The sequence below is a fragment of the Octopus bimaculoides genome, chromosome 19 (assembly GCF_046866305.1).
Source record: "Octopus bimaculoides isolate indiv1 chromosome 19, ASM4686630v1, whole genome shotgun sequence".
NCBI lineage: Eukaryota > Metazoa > Mollusca > Cephalopoda > Octopoda > Octopodidae > Octopus > Octopus bimaculoides.
Genome location: NC_142946.1, coordinates 46378603 through 46396761, shown reverse-complemented (window position 1 = coordinate 46396761; position 18159 = coordinate 46378603). Strand labels below are relative to the sequence as shown.

At 39.2% G+C, this 18159-nt stretch overlaps 1 protein-coding gene across 3 annotated transcripts in view; it reads right to left on the bottom strand.

The window, feature by feature from the left end:
* LOC106877734 (patatin-like phospholipase domain-containing protein 4) overlaps window positions 1-16781 on the bottom strand; it is a 32760-nt gene extending 15979 nt beyond the window's left edge. Inside the window, exon 1 of one of the 3 annotated variants that reach the window (XM_089337547.1) lies at window positions 16473-16781. Coding sequence is in view for 1 of the 3 variants with exons in the window: in XM_089337545.1 (XP_089193671.1) it covers window positions 7579-7647 (69 nt within the window). In the remaining 2 variants the exon portion in view is untranslated. Of the gene's footprint in view, window positions 1-7578; window positions 8164-16472 lie in introns of those variants that run through there. The other 2 variants (XM_089337545.1, XM_089337548.1) reach the window with 2 other exon arrangements.
* Between the last annotated feature and the right edge of the window lie 1378 nt (window positions 16782-18159).

Here is an 18159-nt window from a genome sequence, read left to right as displayed (position 1 = left end):
TACACTGGTTTTCCCTTTCAAAATAATGAAAAATTTGCTAAATTAACTTTGTCGTTAACATGGAATTTTGATAGAAAGTTTTTAAGTTAAATCACTTTAAAACAGTGGTTCCCAAAGTGGGCGGCATTGCCCCGCCCCACTCCTGAGGGCAGTGAAAAGTTCCAAGGGGGCACTGAAGAAACGTTGGGCGATAACGGGGTAGTGATTCATGTAAAAACAACAAAATAATGGGTTCATTAGGTTAAGTTTTTTTGTGAAATACAGTTGCTTTGAATTTGCTTCAGAAAAAGGTTTATGTTTGTGATGGTCAGTTGGGAAGGGGGCACTAGGACTGCGGCCCGAGTGTCAAGGGGGCGGCAGCCCCAAAAAAGTTTGAGCTTTAAAAAAAGGTATTTGTATCATAGGGACAAGGGCAGTCTCAGATGGCTTGGTATCAAAAGGATTAATGTCCAGTTTAAAAATCTGCAGCTTGATGATGATGATGATGATGACGATGATGGTCAACATGATTAGCAACAGGTATGACTGTTCACCCTCAGCAAATCCATTACCATCAATCACCACATCAGTCTTTCTTACACAGTCCTTACATGTTTACTGTTGCTTTTTAAGTCTATCCAATTTTCCTGTTACCCATATAGGCCCATGGCTTACTCATTAGTGGGGGTTTTCAACTCACAATCAGTTCTCAGCTGTGCACTGTGGCCTTCAGCAAGACTCTTTATTTCATGCAGCTCCTCCAGTCCACTCAGTTGGCAAAAATGAGTCGTACCTGTAATTCAAAGGGGGCCAGCTTTGTCACATTGTGTGTTGTGCTGAATCTCCCACAAAAATAACTACGTAAAAGGTTACAGTAGTAGTGGCAGTGGTAGCAGCAGCAACAGCAGCAGCACCAGTGGTGGGGCCACGTTCTGACCATGATTTTCTCAAATGTCTTCTTTGTGCCCACATCTCAAAGGCACATCATTTATATGGTGACATCCTTGTAAAGGACCCTATTTCAGATAGATGCATGAAGAGAAGAGATTGGCAGGGGGCGGAGTGTGTGTGTGTGTGTGCACATGTATATTCTTTTATTTTTTTACTCGTTTCAGTCATTTGACTGTGGCCATACTGGAGCACCACGTTGAAAGGTTTTAGTCAAACAAATCAACACCAGGACATATTTTTTAAGCCTGATACTTATTCTATTAGTCTCTTTTGCTGAGCCGCTAAGTTACAGGGATGCAAACACACCAACACCAGCTGTCAAGCTGTGATGGCGGGGTGGAACACAAACACACATATAATGGGCTTCTTTCAGTTTCTGTCCATCAAATTTACTTACAAGGAGCCATGCAGTGGGACTGAACCTGGAACCAGGTGACTTGGAAACAAGCTGCTTACCACACAGCAGATAGATAGATAGATAGATAGATAGATAGATAGATAGATAGATAGATAGATAGATAGGTAGAGAGAGAAATAGTTAGATAGATAGATAGATAGATAGATAGATAGAGAGAGAGAGAGAGAGAGAAATAGTTAGATAGATAGATAGATAAATAGATAGATAGCTAGATAGATAGATAGATAGATAGATAGACACACACACACATGTTCGTGCATGTGTGACAGAGAGAGAGACAGAAACAGAGAGAGAGAAAGTATGTGTGTGTAATAACAGTATTGAAATAGCCAAGCAAAACAAATAAATTTTGGTAAATATATCTGTTAAAATGAGTTGTCAGTGTTATTTTCATTTTCACATAATCTAGACGACGATATATTCACCGCACCCTGTATGTGTGTATATATGTATATATATATATATATATATATATATATATGCGAGTAAAAATAAATACAAAAAAGGTGGTTTTTTTGTATGATTGTGTATAGAGGAATATATTATTTTGTTTAAAAGAGTTCCAACACTGTCTGTTTTTTATGTTTTATTTATATTCCTGCAGAACTAATGTGGGGTATAGAATATGAAAGATACAATATATAATATAATATACAATATACAATATAAAATAAAATAAAATAAAAATGGATGGCACCATGAAAGAAAGTATTGAATGTAGATGAAATATTGAGTGTTCAATATAAAGGATCATCATCATCATCATCATCATCGTTTAACGTCCGCTTTCCATGCTAGCATGGGTTGGACGATTTGACTGAGGACTGGTGAAACCGGATGGCAACACCAGGCTCCAGTCTGATTTGGCAGAGTTTCTACAGCTGGATGCCCTTCCTAACGCCAACCACTCAGAGAGTGTAGTGGGTGCTTTTACGTGTCACCCGCACGAAAACGGCCACGCTCGAAATGGTGTCTTTTATGTGCCACCCGCACAAGCCAGTCCAGGGGCACTGGCAACGATCTCGCTCGAAAATCCTACAGGAGCCAGTCAGGCGGTACTGGCAACGGCCACGCTCAAAATGGTGCATCTCATGTGCCACCCGCACAAGAACCAGTCCAGGGGCACTGGCAACGATCTTACTTGGCTTGCCGGGTCTTCTCACGCACAGCCCATTTCCAAAGGTCTCGGTCAGTAGTCATCGCCTCGGTGAGGCCCAATGTACGAAGGTCTTGCCTCACCACCTCAGCCCAGGTCTTCCTGGGCCTACCTCTTCCACGGGTTCCCTCAACTGTTAGGGTGTGGCACTTTTTCACGCAGCTATCCTCCTCCATTCTCACCACATGTCCATACCAGCGAAATCGTCTCTCTTGCACGCCACAACTGATGCTTCTAATGTTCAGCTTTTCTCTCAAGATACTTACACTCTGACGGGTATTCACATTGACATTACACATCCAACGGAGCATACTGGCTTCATTCCTTGCGAGCTTACGTATGTCCTCAGCAGTTACAGCCCATGTTTCACTGCCATGTAGCATGGCTGTTCGTACGCATGCGTCATACAGTCTGCCTTTTACTCTGAGTGAGAGTCCCTTTGTCGCCAGCAGGGGTAAGAGCTCTCTAAACTTTGCCCAGGCTATTCTTATTCTAGCAGCTACACTTTCAGCGCACCCACCCCCACTACTAACTTGGTCGCCCAGATAGCGGAAGCTATCGACTACCTCTAGTTTTTCACCCTGGAATGAGATAGAAGTTGTTTCCTGTTTGTTTGCAGTCTTTATTGCACCTGAACATCTGCCACAAACAAAAACTAACTTGCTAGTTAACCTGCCTTTGATGTTGCTGCACCTCTTATGTGTCCATAGCTTGCACCGGGTACATCTTATAGAGTTACTACCTACTCCTTTTCTACATACTGAGCAGGGCCATCTACCTGAAGGGGTTTGTGTTTTATCTACCTTCCTACTTATTAGGATTTTGGTTTTAGCTAGGTTGACTCTAAGGCCCTTCAATTCTAGACCTTGCTTCCACACCTGAAACTTCTCCTCTAGTTCTGATAGTGACTCCGCAATTAGGGCAAGGTCATCAGCATAGAGGAGCTCCCAGGGGCAACCTGTCTTGAACTCCTCTGTGATTGCCTGGAGGACTATGGTAAATAATAGGGGGCTGAGGACGGAACCTTGGTGGACCCCTACCTCTACCCGGAATTCATTGCTGTACTCATTTCCAACCCTCACCTTACTGGCCGCATCTCTGTACATGGCTCGCACAGCTCTCACTAGCCATTCTTCTATCCCAAGTTTCCTCATTGACCACCAGATAAGGGATCGGGGGACCCTGTCAAAGGCTTTCTCCATGTCAACGAAAGCCAGGTACAGAGGTTTATCCTTGGCTAGGTATTTCTCTTGCAACTGTCTCACTAGAAATAAGGCATCAGTAGTGCTTTTACCTGGCACGAACCCAAACTGCATCTCATCTAAATTGATTCGCTCCCTAATTAGTTGGGCTATGACCCTCTCTGTAACTTTCATAACCTGATCTAACAGCTTGATGCCTCTGTAATTATTTGTATCTAAAGCGTCCCCTTTACCTTTGTAGCAGTTGACTATGATGCTGCTACACCAGTCATAGGGTATGACTCCTTCGTGTATCACCTGGTTCGTAATACGGGTGACTAGGCTATAGCCAACACTGCCAGATATTTTGAGCATCTCTGCAGTGATTCCTGATGGGCCGGGGGCTTTCCCGGTCTTCATACTCTTAATTGCTTTATCTACCCTGGTACTATCAACTCGGATAGCTGGTCCCTCTATTGGGTCGACATAAGGCAGGCTCTCTTTCTCCCATTCATTCTCTTTATTAAGCAATCTATCGTAGTGGCATCTCCAGACCTCTTTCTTTGCATCCTCATTTAATGCAAGCGTACCATCATCCATGCGAACACATTTCTCTCCTACAACATCACTATTCTCTCTCCTACACTGTCTTGCAACACGAAATACCTCGAGTCTTTGGTCCTCACGGCGCAGAACATTGGCAAATCTTTCCTTATCTGCTTCCCCTCTGGCTAAATAAACCTGTCGCCTAGCCTCCCTTCTGGCACATTGGTACAATTCCCTGCTACCACTGTTCTTCCAGTCCTTCCAAGCTTGTTTCTTTTGTCTAATAGCCCTGTCTACCTCCTTGTTCCACCACCACGTTACTCTGGGTTGGGAGGGGACCTTACACCACCCACAAATCTGGTCGGTGGCTTTCAACAGGTTGTCCCGCAGAAATCTCCAATTGTCTTCCACGTTGTATGATGCTATATCCCCTTCTATTTCGTTAAATGCTTCAAGTAACTTGTCTCTAAGTCTCTGTCCGTTTGCAGGGTCTTTAAGCTTCCACACCCTTCTTCTCCAAGCCTGTCTAATTCTGGGCACCCATTTTGCCTTGATCCCAAAGTCGCTAACTACTAATCTATGTTGTGGGGTACATTCTTCGCCAGGGTAGGTTTTGGCATTTATAAGCCGCCCTCTTTCCCTATTTCTGGCGAGGATGTAGTCGATTTGGCTAGAGTGTCTGCCGGAGCGGTAGGTGACTAGGTGACTGGCAGGTTTCCTGAAGTTGGTATTGCAGACCATAAGATTGGTTGCATCACAGAACTCCAGCAGTCTGGTTCCCTCCTCGTTGCGGGAACCGAAGCCATAGCCTCCATGTATGCCATGGAAGCCCCCAGCACGACGTCCGACATGACCGTTGAAGTCTCCAGCCACAAAGAGAAGGTCCCTGTCACTCGTCGACGAGGTAGTTTGCAAGAGGGTGTCATAGAATTGGTCTTTCAGACCATCTGGTAGCCCAGGTTGAGGTGCATAGGCTGAGATGACAGTAGCTAATCTATGATGAAGCACTAGTCTGATCTTAAGTACTCTGTCACTTACTCTAACGACCTCGATTACCTTATCCACCCATTTCTCCGCTAGAAGTATTCCTACGCCCCCGACCCCGTCAGTGTTCCCTGCCCAGAAAATCTTGTACCTGTGTTCTTTGCCTGTGAGGAACCTTGCAGAACCTCCTCTCCATCTTACTTCCTGGATGCAGCACATATCTACGCATCTCCGTTCAAGCATCTCAACAATTTCACCAGATCTACCTTTCAGCGTGCCGACGTTGAGAGTGCCAATCCTAACAGTATGGGTGTTGGGGGTGTGGGCCTGTAGCCTGGGAAGGGGAAAAGCAGTGTCGTGTACCTGAAAAGAAAACTTGCAATTGGAAGAATTCATAAGCAAAACAGTACCTACAACCTGCAAACATTTTTCAACCTTAATGCGCTACCCAAAGGTAGGGGAGAGGATGGCCAAGGCCACTAGATGGGTTCCGGGAGACAGCCGAGGTTGACAGGATGACAGAGGGATGAACTTCCGGTGGAGGGGGCGGGATGACAGAGGAATGAACTTCCGGTGGAGGGGGTGGGATGACAGAGGAATGAACTTCCGGTGGAGGGGGTGGGATGACAGAGGAATGAACTTCCGGTGGAGGGGGCGGGATGACAGAGAAATGAACTTCCGGTGGAGGGGGTGGGATGGCAGAGGAATGAACTTCCGGTGGAGGGGGTGGGGATGGCAGAGGAATGAACTTCCGGTGGAGGGGGTGGGATGACAGAGGAATGAACTTCCGGTGGAGGGGGTGGGATGACAGAGGAATGAACTTCCGGTGGAGGGGGTGGGATGACAGAGGAATGAACTTCCGGTGGAGGGGGTGGGATGACAGAGGAATGAACTTCCGGTGGAGGGGGTGGGATGACAGAGGGATGACAGAGGGATGACAGAGGGATGACAGACGAATGAACTTCCGGTGGAGGGGGTGGGAGGGCGGGTTACCGCCAGCGAGTAGATAGGGCTCTTAATTGTAGATTTTAAATATTTGAGAGACAACAATGCATAAATCGTAATTTTTTAAAAGAGCAATGAATTCTGGGTGATTAGAATATAACGTAGCATGAATTTAGGAAGCTTAGAAAATGAATAAGCATGAATTTAAGACAACAACTGAATTCAATTGAATTTCATGGAGAGAAACAAGATAAATAATAGGGGGCAAAACTAAAGCGCAAGGTATTGAGATGTTTGAGGCCGTAAATAAATAAAAAATCTCTATCTTATCTGCATCTTGGGTATTTCGTCGTAGTACGTCAGCGAGATAATTTAGAATGGGTTTCTCATTTATATATAGCCAGAACCTGAAGACCTTAAGGAAAAACTACGAAGGGGAGAGAGAGGATGGAGGGGTAGACAGAGGCATGGCGGGAGAAAAGATCATCATCATCATCATCATATATATATATAAAGAGAGAGAGAGAGAGAGAGAGGGGGGACCAGTCAAGCAGCACATCACGCTGTAATTCTTGGGCTGAGAAATCAACACTTAAAAGCCATAATTTTAAGGAGCGATAAGAATTTTTGAATAAAGGAAAATGGGTAGTGGTGGGTAGGTACCGCCAGCGAGTAGATAGGGCTCTTAATTGTAGATATAAATATATAAATATAAATATATAAAGGCGACTCGAGTTTCAGGGCTATTTCCCTTCGTCATGGCCGGTATGACAGACTTTAACAGACTGTCCGTCATACCGGCCATGACGAAGGGAAATAGCCCTGAAACTCGAGTCGCCTTTATATATTTATATTTATATATTTATATATTTGATCCTTTATATTGAACACTCAATATTTCATCTACATTCAATACTTTCTTTCATGGTGCCATCCATTTTTATTTTATTTTATATTGTATATTGTATATTATATTATATATTGTATATTCCATATTCTATACCCCACATTAGTTCTGCAGGAATATAAATAAAACATAAAAAATAGACAGTGTTGGAACTCTTTTAAACAAAATAATATATATATATAGATATATATATATATATATATATATATATATATATATATATATATATATATCGAGAGAGAGAGAGAGAGAGAGAGAGAGAGAGAGAGAGAGAGAGAGAGAGAGAATGTGTGATAGATAGATAGATAGATAGATAGATAGACGGACAGATAAAACTGATATATATATATATATATATATTTATATAGTAGCATTTTAGTAGCATTTTGTCCAAATTACGACAGCAAGGAAAGTGGATGTTAAACAGTGATGATGATGATGATGATGATGATGATGATGATGTTGATGATGATGATGATGTTGATGTTGATATAAAATACTTCAGACTTACTTTGTTAGCCATTGTAAAGATCTGTGTGTGTGTGTGTGTATATATATAAATATACACACACACACACATTCACTGTTCACGCTTTCAAAACAAAACTTACAACAACAAAAAGGAAAGCTACAAAGCTTTCACCTCATTAGGAGAAGTTCCGTAAGACGCACATTTCTCAAGTTAACTGAAGAGGATCCGACTGGTTGGCGAGGCTTAGATTTTTGTGGAACAACCGACTTTAGAATACTAACCAGAACCAATGAAGAAATCAGGTTGGCCAGTGCTGTCTGCAGAATATTTCTAACATGGTCAGCTACTCCTTATAGAAACGAAAGTGGGCTGTCAGAAACGATGGCATATATAAACACTACACCAAACTGCTCAACTTAATAAAACGTAGTTAATGGTACATGTATGGCAAAGTTAGCAGTCATGGTTTTTTTTAATTAATATAGCCTAGCTATAGATATATATATTACAGTTCTAAGTTAGCAGTAGCAGCTTCTTTTAAAATAACATAACCATGCTATTGCTGTGCATTTCACCAACTTAGGAGTGGCAGCTTCATTTAGATTGATATAGAGCTGCTAATTAGAACAGTAGGTTGACGAGTTCGTTTGGGCATCAGACTGAACGCCTAAGCAATATCTGTCCCGTGATAACTGTGTTTGGTTGGTGCTTTCTCACAACATTCTAAATATTTTATGGATGGAGGGATGAGGAATTGCAATCTGCCCCAAGCAGCATATTTTGGGTGTAACACATTATGTAAGAACTTGTTAAGTTTTATGACTGATTATCCATGCCAGCATGGGTTAGACCAGTGGTTCCCAACCATTTTTTTACCTACAGACCCCTTTGATTACCATTTTACTCTGGTGGACCCTCTCAAAGCCATTTAATGTTTAAGATACTTCTTTCAAAATTCCTATTTAGTTTTTCACACATTAACTTGTGTAGGTTGAACTATTTAAAATGTCAGAGAAAGAAATCTGGCTGTTTCTTGCAATACATACCAATACATCTAAATAAAAACTTTTTCATGGACCCTCAATAGTCCCCAATTTATTATTTAGCTTGTGTGGACCCCTTTTGATTGCAATTTTATTCTGGTTGACCCCCATAGCCCTTCAAGGTTTAAAAACTAGATTTATAGCTACTTCTTTCAAAATCCCTATTTTGTTTTTCACGCATTAACTCATGTGGGTTGAACCATGTAAAATGTTAGGGAAAGAAACCCAGCTGTTTCTTGCAATACATACATTGGAAACAAAATTTTTCATCGACCCTTAATAGTCCCTAATTTACAAGTTTGCTTGTGTGGACCTCCAAAAACCTTATATGGTCCTCTAGGGGTCATATGGACCCCAGTCGAGACCCACTGGGTTAGAGGAATATATAACTGAGGCAGTGGTTTTATAGCTGGAATGCCTGATACGTTGCTAACCCTTACCTGCTTTTCAAGTAAGGAATATACACAGTTAATATAAAACTGTTAATTTTTAGACTGACATTGTAGGGTAGGTGTGAGGGAACGAATCTGGCCAGTTTGAGCATAAAACAGGGAGAATATTTGGGTTGGAAATGGCCTGCTTAAATACTAAGGGGTGAAACGACAATGATGATGATGGTGATGATGATGATATTTATATAAAGCAATCAATGATGAACATAGATTGATAGGCAGAGGTATGGTTATTCCTGCATCTCAGTTTATTTGTGGGGGTCATTTTTATTTAGGTTCAATGTCAAAAAAAAAATTCTCCTTTGTAAAAAAACAAAACAAATTGAGAAATCAATAACACAAAATGTCAGCTAACGAAGGCTTTTCTAATTAGTTGCCATTTATCAAGTTTTCCTATCAATATTAATCCATTTGTTTATTTATTACAAATATGTGCTTCTGCTGTATTCACTTCTCGTAATAGTACACACAATATAGATTAATTGATAACATACTGTATATAATTAGAGCATTTGGCTGTGGCCTAATGGTAAGCAGTGTGACTGCTCATTATTATAAAATCACTAGTTCAAATCTTGATGGGGGCAGTACATAGTATACTTGATCTAAGCTCTTTATTCCATATCAATGAGGTCTAGTCTTTATAGAACACATAGTATAAATGAATTGATAAAATGCTACCCTTCAGCAAGTCACTTCATTTTTATGTTACTTTAGTGTATTCGTGTGGAGGCCAATGGCCCAGTGGTTAGGGCAGCAGACTCGCGGTCGTAGGATCGCTGTTTTGATTCCCAGACCAGGCATTGTGAGTGTTTATTGAGTGAAAACACCTAAAGCTCCACGAGGCTCCGGTAGGGGATGGTGGAGAACCCTGCTGTACTCTTTCGCCCCAACTTTCTCTCACTCTTTCTTCCTGTTTCTGTTGTACCTATATTTCAAAGGGGCCAAACTTGTCTCACTCTGTGTCACGCTGAATCTCCCCCAAGAACTATGTTAAGGGTACACATGTCTGTGGAGTGCTCAGCCACTTGCACGTTAATTTCACGAGCAGGCTGTTCCATTGATCGGATCAACTGGAACCCTCGACGTCATAAGCGTCGGAGTGCCAACAATAACATCATAGGATCTACAAGAAATATTCATCCATGCATAATTATTCAAACAAAAAGATATATAATTATATTTAAGAATTATTCTAATCTATTTATGTATACTAATATAAACATTATTCTTAGTAATTAACAAGTAAATAACAGATTTACTTGGACACAGTGTGAGACAACTGTTGTTACCGTTAGACCTAACTCATTGTAAGGTAAATATCACCATGACCGATATCCAAACTACAGTGGAAATGGCTAGGCACTGGATTTGGTTAAAAAGAGACGATGAGCGATGGCTAGAGAAATATTGAGCTATATTTAATAAACAGTTGATCTAGCAAGCAGGGCCTCATATCAGTGAGGTGGGGGATGGGGTGCAATGATGCCATCGAGAGGTAGGCTCCGAAACGGCGCGCATTCTCTCCTGGTGACCCCCATACACTTGCTGGCTTCCGGTATGCGGAGTTCTCAAATGGCAGCACTTTCATGTGCAAGTTGTTTGCAAGACATCAGGGGAAAATACCATTGTAAATCAATGTTTATATATTTATACATTCATTACGAACGGAAAAATAACCGGAAATACGTACTTACAAAAGAAATGTTTTTAATCACGACAACCACTTATAATATGCACATAAAAATTGTAAAAAAATAAAACTGTAGGCTTACTCTAATTTACTTCCTGCTGTAAAACTAAGTAAAATTCTGCTACTTTATTTAATTACATATTATTATCATTTTTATGTGAGAGATAGCTTAGTTTATAACAATCATAACTTTATACATTTGTTCAACAACGGCGTATTTAGTAGAAACTTTTTGAATTAATAAATTGTTGATTAAAAGATTTTTAATGTATATAGTGTGTGAATAAAATATAACCTTATTTATTTTTTCATAATAGTAAATAGAAATTTTAAATAAGATATATTTCATTCTCCACCATAAATTCTTAACGTAGGTAAGCGAAAGCGAATTCGTGATGGCCCCTGTGCCCAACGACGCCTTCCTGGCACTTGTGCCGGTGGCACATGTAAAGACATTCAAGCAAGATTGTGCATGCAGGTGGCACGTAAAATACACCATTTTGAGCATGGCCGTTGCCAGTACCGCCTGACTGGCCTTCATGCCGGTGGCACGTAAAAGCACCCACTACACTCTTGGAGTGGTTGGCGTTAAGAAGGGCATCCAGCTGTAGAAACTCTGCCAAATCAGATTGGAGCCTGGTGTAGCCATCGGGTTTCACTAGTCCTCAGTCAAATCGTCCAACCCATGCTAGCATGGAAAGCAGACGTTAAATGATGATGATGATGATGATGATTATATAGATTTTATGTAATAAAAGTGGGCAGTGATTATTTTGGATTAAAATATCTTTAGATTAATATTATTAAAAATGCATAAGAACATTTTAAGACCGTTGTAATTGTTTTGCTAATTTGATTTATTTTATCTATTTGAATTTTGGTTTTGTTTTTATTATATTTAATTATATTTCTAAATTATTAACGCTTATGCCAGGAAACATAGATATATTTTAAATCAGTCTATTTTATGATTTAGCAGTCTTTGCATGAAATCTTTGTCTATCTTTTAGACAAATATTAACTCTGATGAGATTCAAATGCATAAATGTGAATTTTGTATAAATTCACAAGTGAATATGAATTGGAACAAATTGTATGATACTCTTTTACTTGTTTCAGTCATTTGACTGCGGCCATGCTGGAGCACCGCCTTTAGTTGAGCAAATCGACCCCAGGACTTATTCTTTGTAAGCCTAGTACTTATTCTATCAGTCTCTTTTGCCGAACCAGTAAGTTACGTGGACGTAAACACACCACCATCAGTTGTGAAGCGATGTTGGGGGGACAAACACAGACACACAAACATATACACACACATACATATACACGATGGGCTTCTTTCAGTTTCCGTCTACCAAATCCACTCACAAGTCTTTGGTCAGCCCGAGGCTATAGTAGAAGACACTTGCCCAAGGTGCCACGCAGTGGGACTGAACCTGGAACCATGTGGTTGGTAAGCAAGTCACTTACCAGACAGCCACTCCTGCGCCTTGAATGAATTTGAAAACAAGATGACTCGGTGACATAGACCGGTCTGGTGGTGATCAAGTATTTGTGTGCATTCATGTTGCTTCATGTGGATATGTTCTTTAGCTGTTCAACAATCCATGAATTTAATGCTCCACTTCCATTCTGTCAAAATGCAGCTCAGATTTCAATTGAAAGCTGGAGAAGAATTTTAGCAAAGTGGGTTGAAGCGAATAACATTAGTGTGTGTGTGTGAGAGAGAGAGGGAAATAAATAAAGAAAGAGCTTGGGTGAATGTGAGTGTGTGTGTTTGTGAGAGAGAGAGGGAAATAAATAAAGAAAGAGCTTGGGTGAATGTGAGTGTGTGTGTTTGTGAGAGAGAGAGGGAAATAAATAAAGAAAGAGCTTGGGTGAATGTGAGTGTGTGTGTGTGAGAGAGAGAGAGGGAAATAAATAAAGAAAGAGCTTGGGTGAATGTGAGTGTGTGTGTTTGTGAAATAACCGTACTCAGTGTAACTCACATGATCTCAAAAAGTTGCCTAAAATGAATATTAAAAAGAAAACAAAAATGACCTACACTGGTTTACAACTGCACCGGTTCATACCACTCTGATGGTGCTTCTCTGACCCCCTGATCATAAATTCTCGGTAGAACCTTCCCAAAACCTATTTCAATCACTGATGACAACCGAAAACAAAGAAAACCTAACAGGGTTATGAATGAACCATCAGATAGGAAGGACCAGGGCACTTCCAGACTCCCCAAGCACCTTGTGCTAACAATTCTGCCAGATCACCACCTTATGTGCTTATTATAGTTACTGTACCTGTATTTCAAAGGGTCAGCCTTGTCACACTGTGTCACGCTGAATATCCCCGAGAACTACATTAAGAGTACACGTGTCTGTGGAGTGCTCAGCCACTCACACGTTAATTTCACGAGCAGGCTGTTCCGTTGATCGGATCAACTGGAACCCTCAACGTCGTAAGCGACGGAGTGCCAACAAGTTACTGGTGCATGGATTCTCCTGAGCAGCATTTCTCAATTGGGGTTCCCCAGAATCCTAGGGTTCCCCAAAAAGTTCCTAAGGGTTCTCCAAGGAAGAGTGAGATAAGCTAATGCTAATTTCATGATCGTAATATTACTATAAATGCACAACATATTACTGGTTATTGTGATATAGACATCGTCCTATCTAACCTATTATGTTATCAAAAAAATATAACAACCGTTGAGGATATTTCTTTATAAAAACTCAATGGGATTTTTTGAAACATCAAATGGCTACGAAGATCCATCAGAATAAAATGGAAATCAAAAATGGTTGAGAACCACTGATCAAAGACATGTGATGTAACTCGAAAAAACAACATAACACGAAAAAGCATGTTTGAATCTTTATTCGCTTATATTTGTAGAATTGCTGAAGCATGGAACAAACTACCTGCATCAGATGTTAGTTGCCAAGACATTGCATTCTTTGAAACCTCCATGCTTCCTAAAATCTACCAACACTACACCTGATATCCCTCCGCCCCATACACATGCACACATGTATATCATGACTCATACACTGTTCACTTTCCTGATTCCTGTACATAATTCTATCTACTGTACATAACACCTTTGATGAGTTGTATGGCACCTGAGCACTAAACTCAATAATCTTATTATTATTTTATTATTATTTTAATAATAATTGATGAGTTGTACGGCACCTGAGCGCTAAACTCAATAATCTTATTACTATTTTATTATTATTATAATTTTATTATTATTTTAATAATAATTGATGAGTTGTACGGCACCAGAGCGCTAAACTCAATAATCTTATTATTATTATAATTTTATTATTATTTTAATAATAATTGATGAGTTGTACGGCACCTGAGCACTATAATAAAATTATTATTTTATTATCATTATAATTTTATTATTATTTTAAATGGTTTGTATGCATTTTCACATGTATTTTGTAGGATTTTCCCCTTAAAAATTGGTTTTTAGGTCTTTTTTGTAGTATTCTTATGCCTTTGAATATCTTCGCTGAGATTGTTGCAGAGTTGGATAAAGCGACTGAAATTAAGGTGTATTTTTGTTTTTTTATCACTAATTTCTTTAAAAAAGAAAAAAAGTTGTAATCTTGAAAAAGACGGAACTCGAAAACGATGTAAGTTGAGGCATGCCTGTGTTTAATAACAATTAGTATCTTTTGGTTGCGGATTAAGGCTAATAATATATGTAGTGGTGGTGGTGGTGGTGGGTATCTGATTTAATCATCTCTAGAGATTTTGTGTTTTCTTGAAGAGAAATAAATAATTTAAATACTACTAACAGGGTATAATTAATTAACGAAGCACTCTACGGCTCGAACTATTTCCATTACCTCGGTCAGTGGAAATAAATAAAAACAAGCAAAAAAAAAAAAATGTGGACAACATTAATGATGAACAAGATTTTTAATTGTTATCATAGAAGTTTGACAAGGTGTACATCAGTAATTATCTTTAAAGTAATTAATTGCCCTGTGTGGCTAAAAAGCTTGCTTCCCAACCATGTGGTCTTGAGTTCAGTCCCACTGCATGACACCTTCCACTATAGACCCGAGCCGACCAAGGCCTTCTGACTGAATTTGGTAGAAGCAAACTGAAAAAAACTCATCGTGTACATACGTACGTACATACATACATACATATGGTATCAGGACTAAATCCCCCACCAGACAAATTTTAAACAAAAATAAAATTTTTTTTAATAAAATTTCACTTTCCTAAAATATTTCTATTGTAAAGAAAGGCCAATATTCCCGGGGATACTGACTGCTGGGGGATTTACTTTATGATAAATATAACATTTTAGTTGTATATATACAGGGTGGTGCAAAAGTAGATATACAATTATATACGTGCAATACTCATGTTTTTTTTTATCAAAAAAAAAAAACTAAAAGTTACGATAGAACTATTATTATAGTTCTGATAAATGTATTATCATGATTAATGACACTAAAAATATCAAAAATGAGGCTAACTAATTTAATGTGCGACTAACTTTAATGAATCAAGTATTATAACCGTGATGCGATACTTATTTTTGCACCCCGGCCGGCTGTATGTAACCGTAAAGAAAGAGACGGTTCTAAACCCACCTTCACCACCATAATCCCTGCCAACCTTATAACTCAATATCTGTTTTCTTGTGTATAGGCACCAAGACATTCGTTCGTATCTCTCCTTCTCTCTCTCTTTACAAGTGTGTGCGTGTGAGTGTGTGTATTTATCTTATTTCTGTCTATCTGTGTATCTATCTACCTACCTATCTATCTCTCTCTATCTATCTATCTGTCTGTCTACCTACATGTATGTCCATCTCTGTCTATCTACCTCTTTAACAATTTGTTTATTTCCCTATCTTTCTCTATGTCTGTTCATCTATTTCGTTCCATGTCGGTTTCGACAAAGCAAACACATAATCGAAGGACGTTCTTGCCGTGACTATCGTAACTTTGTTTATATCTGAGACTATTTTTGCCAGCATGCGCTTCCTTTTTTTAAAGACAGTAGAATGAGACTTGAGGGAAACTTGACTGCTGTTTCTGATAGATCGAGTGTGTGTGTTAGAGGTTCCTTTGTAAGCCCGTTCCTGCGTTGATGGGAGGTAACTACACGACCTGTACGTCGATCTATCTATCTATCTATCTATCCACCTGCCTATTATCTATCTATCTATCTATGTCTATCTATCTGTCTGTCTATCTATCTATATCTAACCCTAACCGACATGGGACGACTAAACAAAAACCGACATCTCAGTGATTGAACAACGAAGTAACTACACGATCACTTAACGTGCTAGAAATACCAACCAAATTACATCCTATGTATTGTCTTAAAAATAAACGGCAACACATTGAATGCTGTTTGGGTCTTGCTAAAAGTGCCTAATTTTAAGCTTCTAACTTATTTATTGTTAATTTTAAGTAAAAAAAATTAATGTAATTTTCAGCAAACAAAACTATATCAGAAGTTTTTGTTTTTTTTAATAACCTGAAAAGAAATTTGAAAACCTCCAAGTGGTTGGAAGAAATTTAGTCCCAGATATACTTAAAAAGCAGCGGTGGTTACGACTGGAATATGTCTGATCAAAGTATAGGTTAGGTGGATTAAAGTTGGGCTGGGATTAAAAATACAACGATCTTAGAAGTTATACAAAACATGAAATAAAAAAGAAAGGTAGAAAAAAGAACGAACGAAAGAAAGAATTTGTGTGTTATTTACCTGTGTTAATAAGATTAAATCTACTTTTAGCTTCTTTTTATTCCTTCCTTACATAACCTCATGCATGTGTCTGAGATTTTCTCGAAGACATGAAGACTAGTTCAAGGTAAGCCGACAAGCGATTCTGTTGTTTCTTCTCACCTGATTTTTTAATTCTATTTTCGCTATTTATTCCTTCTTATTGCATTATTCCTAAACAAAAAGGAATGTTCCTTGTTGTTCTAAGAAGCGAGCAGAAATTCCAAAGAGAGGATGACCTCACAATTCAATTAAACGATCCGATATGGAATGTGGAAGAATACGACAACACAAATTCACACGTGCGTGCGTGTGTGTATGCGCGCGCACGTGGATAAAGATGCAGGTATGGTTTGTCTTTGTTTAATCTTTTACTTCTTTCGCTCATTGGACTGCGGCCATTCTGGAGCACCACCTTGAAGGATTTTACTCGAACGAATCGACCCAGGAACTTTTCCGTTTTTATTTTTTTTTTTTAACGTGATACTTATTTTAATTCTATCGGTGTAGCTTTTGCCGAACGGCTATGTTACGGAGACGTGAACAAACCAATACCGGTTGTCAAGCGTTGGTGGGAGAAACACACACACACACACAGTGCCATCACACGGGTCGGTTAACATATAATAACAGATAATAACTTTATTTATCAAAAAATGTTATGAGGATAAAAATAAACTTTCTTCTCTATAATGTTATTCAATAAAGCCACCTTCAGCTTCAACAACTGCTTCTATATGAGATCTAAATGATCTACATGCTTGAATCAAGTGGTCCTGGTTCATTTTGGTCATTACTTTGACTATGGCAGCTTTCAAAGAACCTTTGGTGTTATGGGCGTACTCATTGACCTCTCTCTCAAGAACACTCCAGACTACAAAAAGCAAAAGAAATCAAAACAAAACAAAAACAAAAGTTAAGTACTGGAGTCGATTTGTTCGTCTTAACTCTGCAAGGCAGTGCCCCAGCATGGTCGCAGTCCAATGACTGAAACAAGTAAAAGCTAAAAGTGCAAAAAAAATCACAGTTTGAGGTGGAAATGCAATCGATCCGATGTCAGTACTTCGCTGGTTCTGCAATATTTTTATATCGACTTCGGAAGAATAAAACACGATATCGACCACCGCGACATCAAAAGTTCGTTTGATCGTAAGGAGAAGAGAGTTTGGTTTATGAGGAAAAAGAAGAAAAAAATTGGAAATAAGATACAATAAATATAATAAATAAATAAATGAGTAGGCGTTATTTGTGCAATGGATACGTCTTATTTGGTATAAACGTGGGGAATTTTGATCTGGAAATAAGGCCAAGCTGAAGGTGTGGTGTTTATAAAAAATATATTATATATATAAATTCAAATTATGATAAACGTAAACAAACAAACGAAGTTTGCTTTTAGAACCGTTGAGATGTCTTAGAAAGTTAAAGAAGTGATTTTTAAATTCTCAAACGCAGGATAATGCTAATAATATAGCCTGAACAGAATAAGCTACCCTTATTTTGCAGTAAAAAGTGCTAGCAGCCAATGTCATGTATGCTGGTTGTCTAATCCTTATGCAGAGTTTGATCAACTCCTGTACCTACACCTTAAAACCATCATAGCATCTGACGTAGCTTTTTAAACCAGACAATGTTCTGAAAAGACACCCACATAGATTGCACGTCCGAT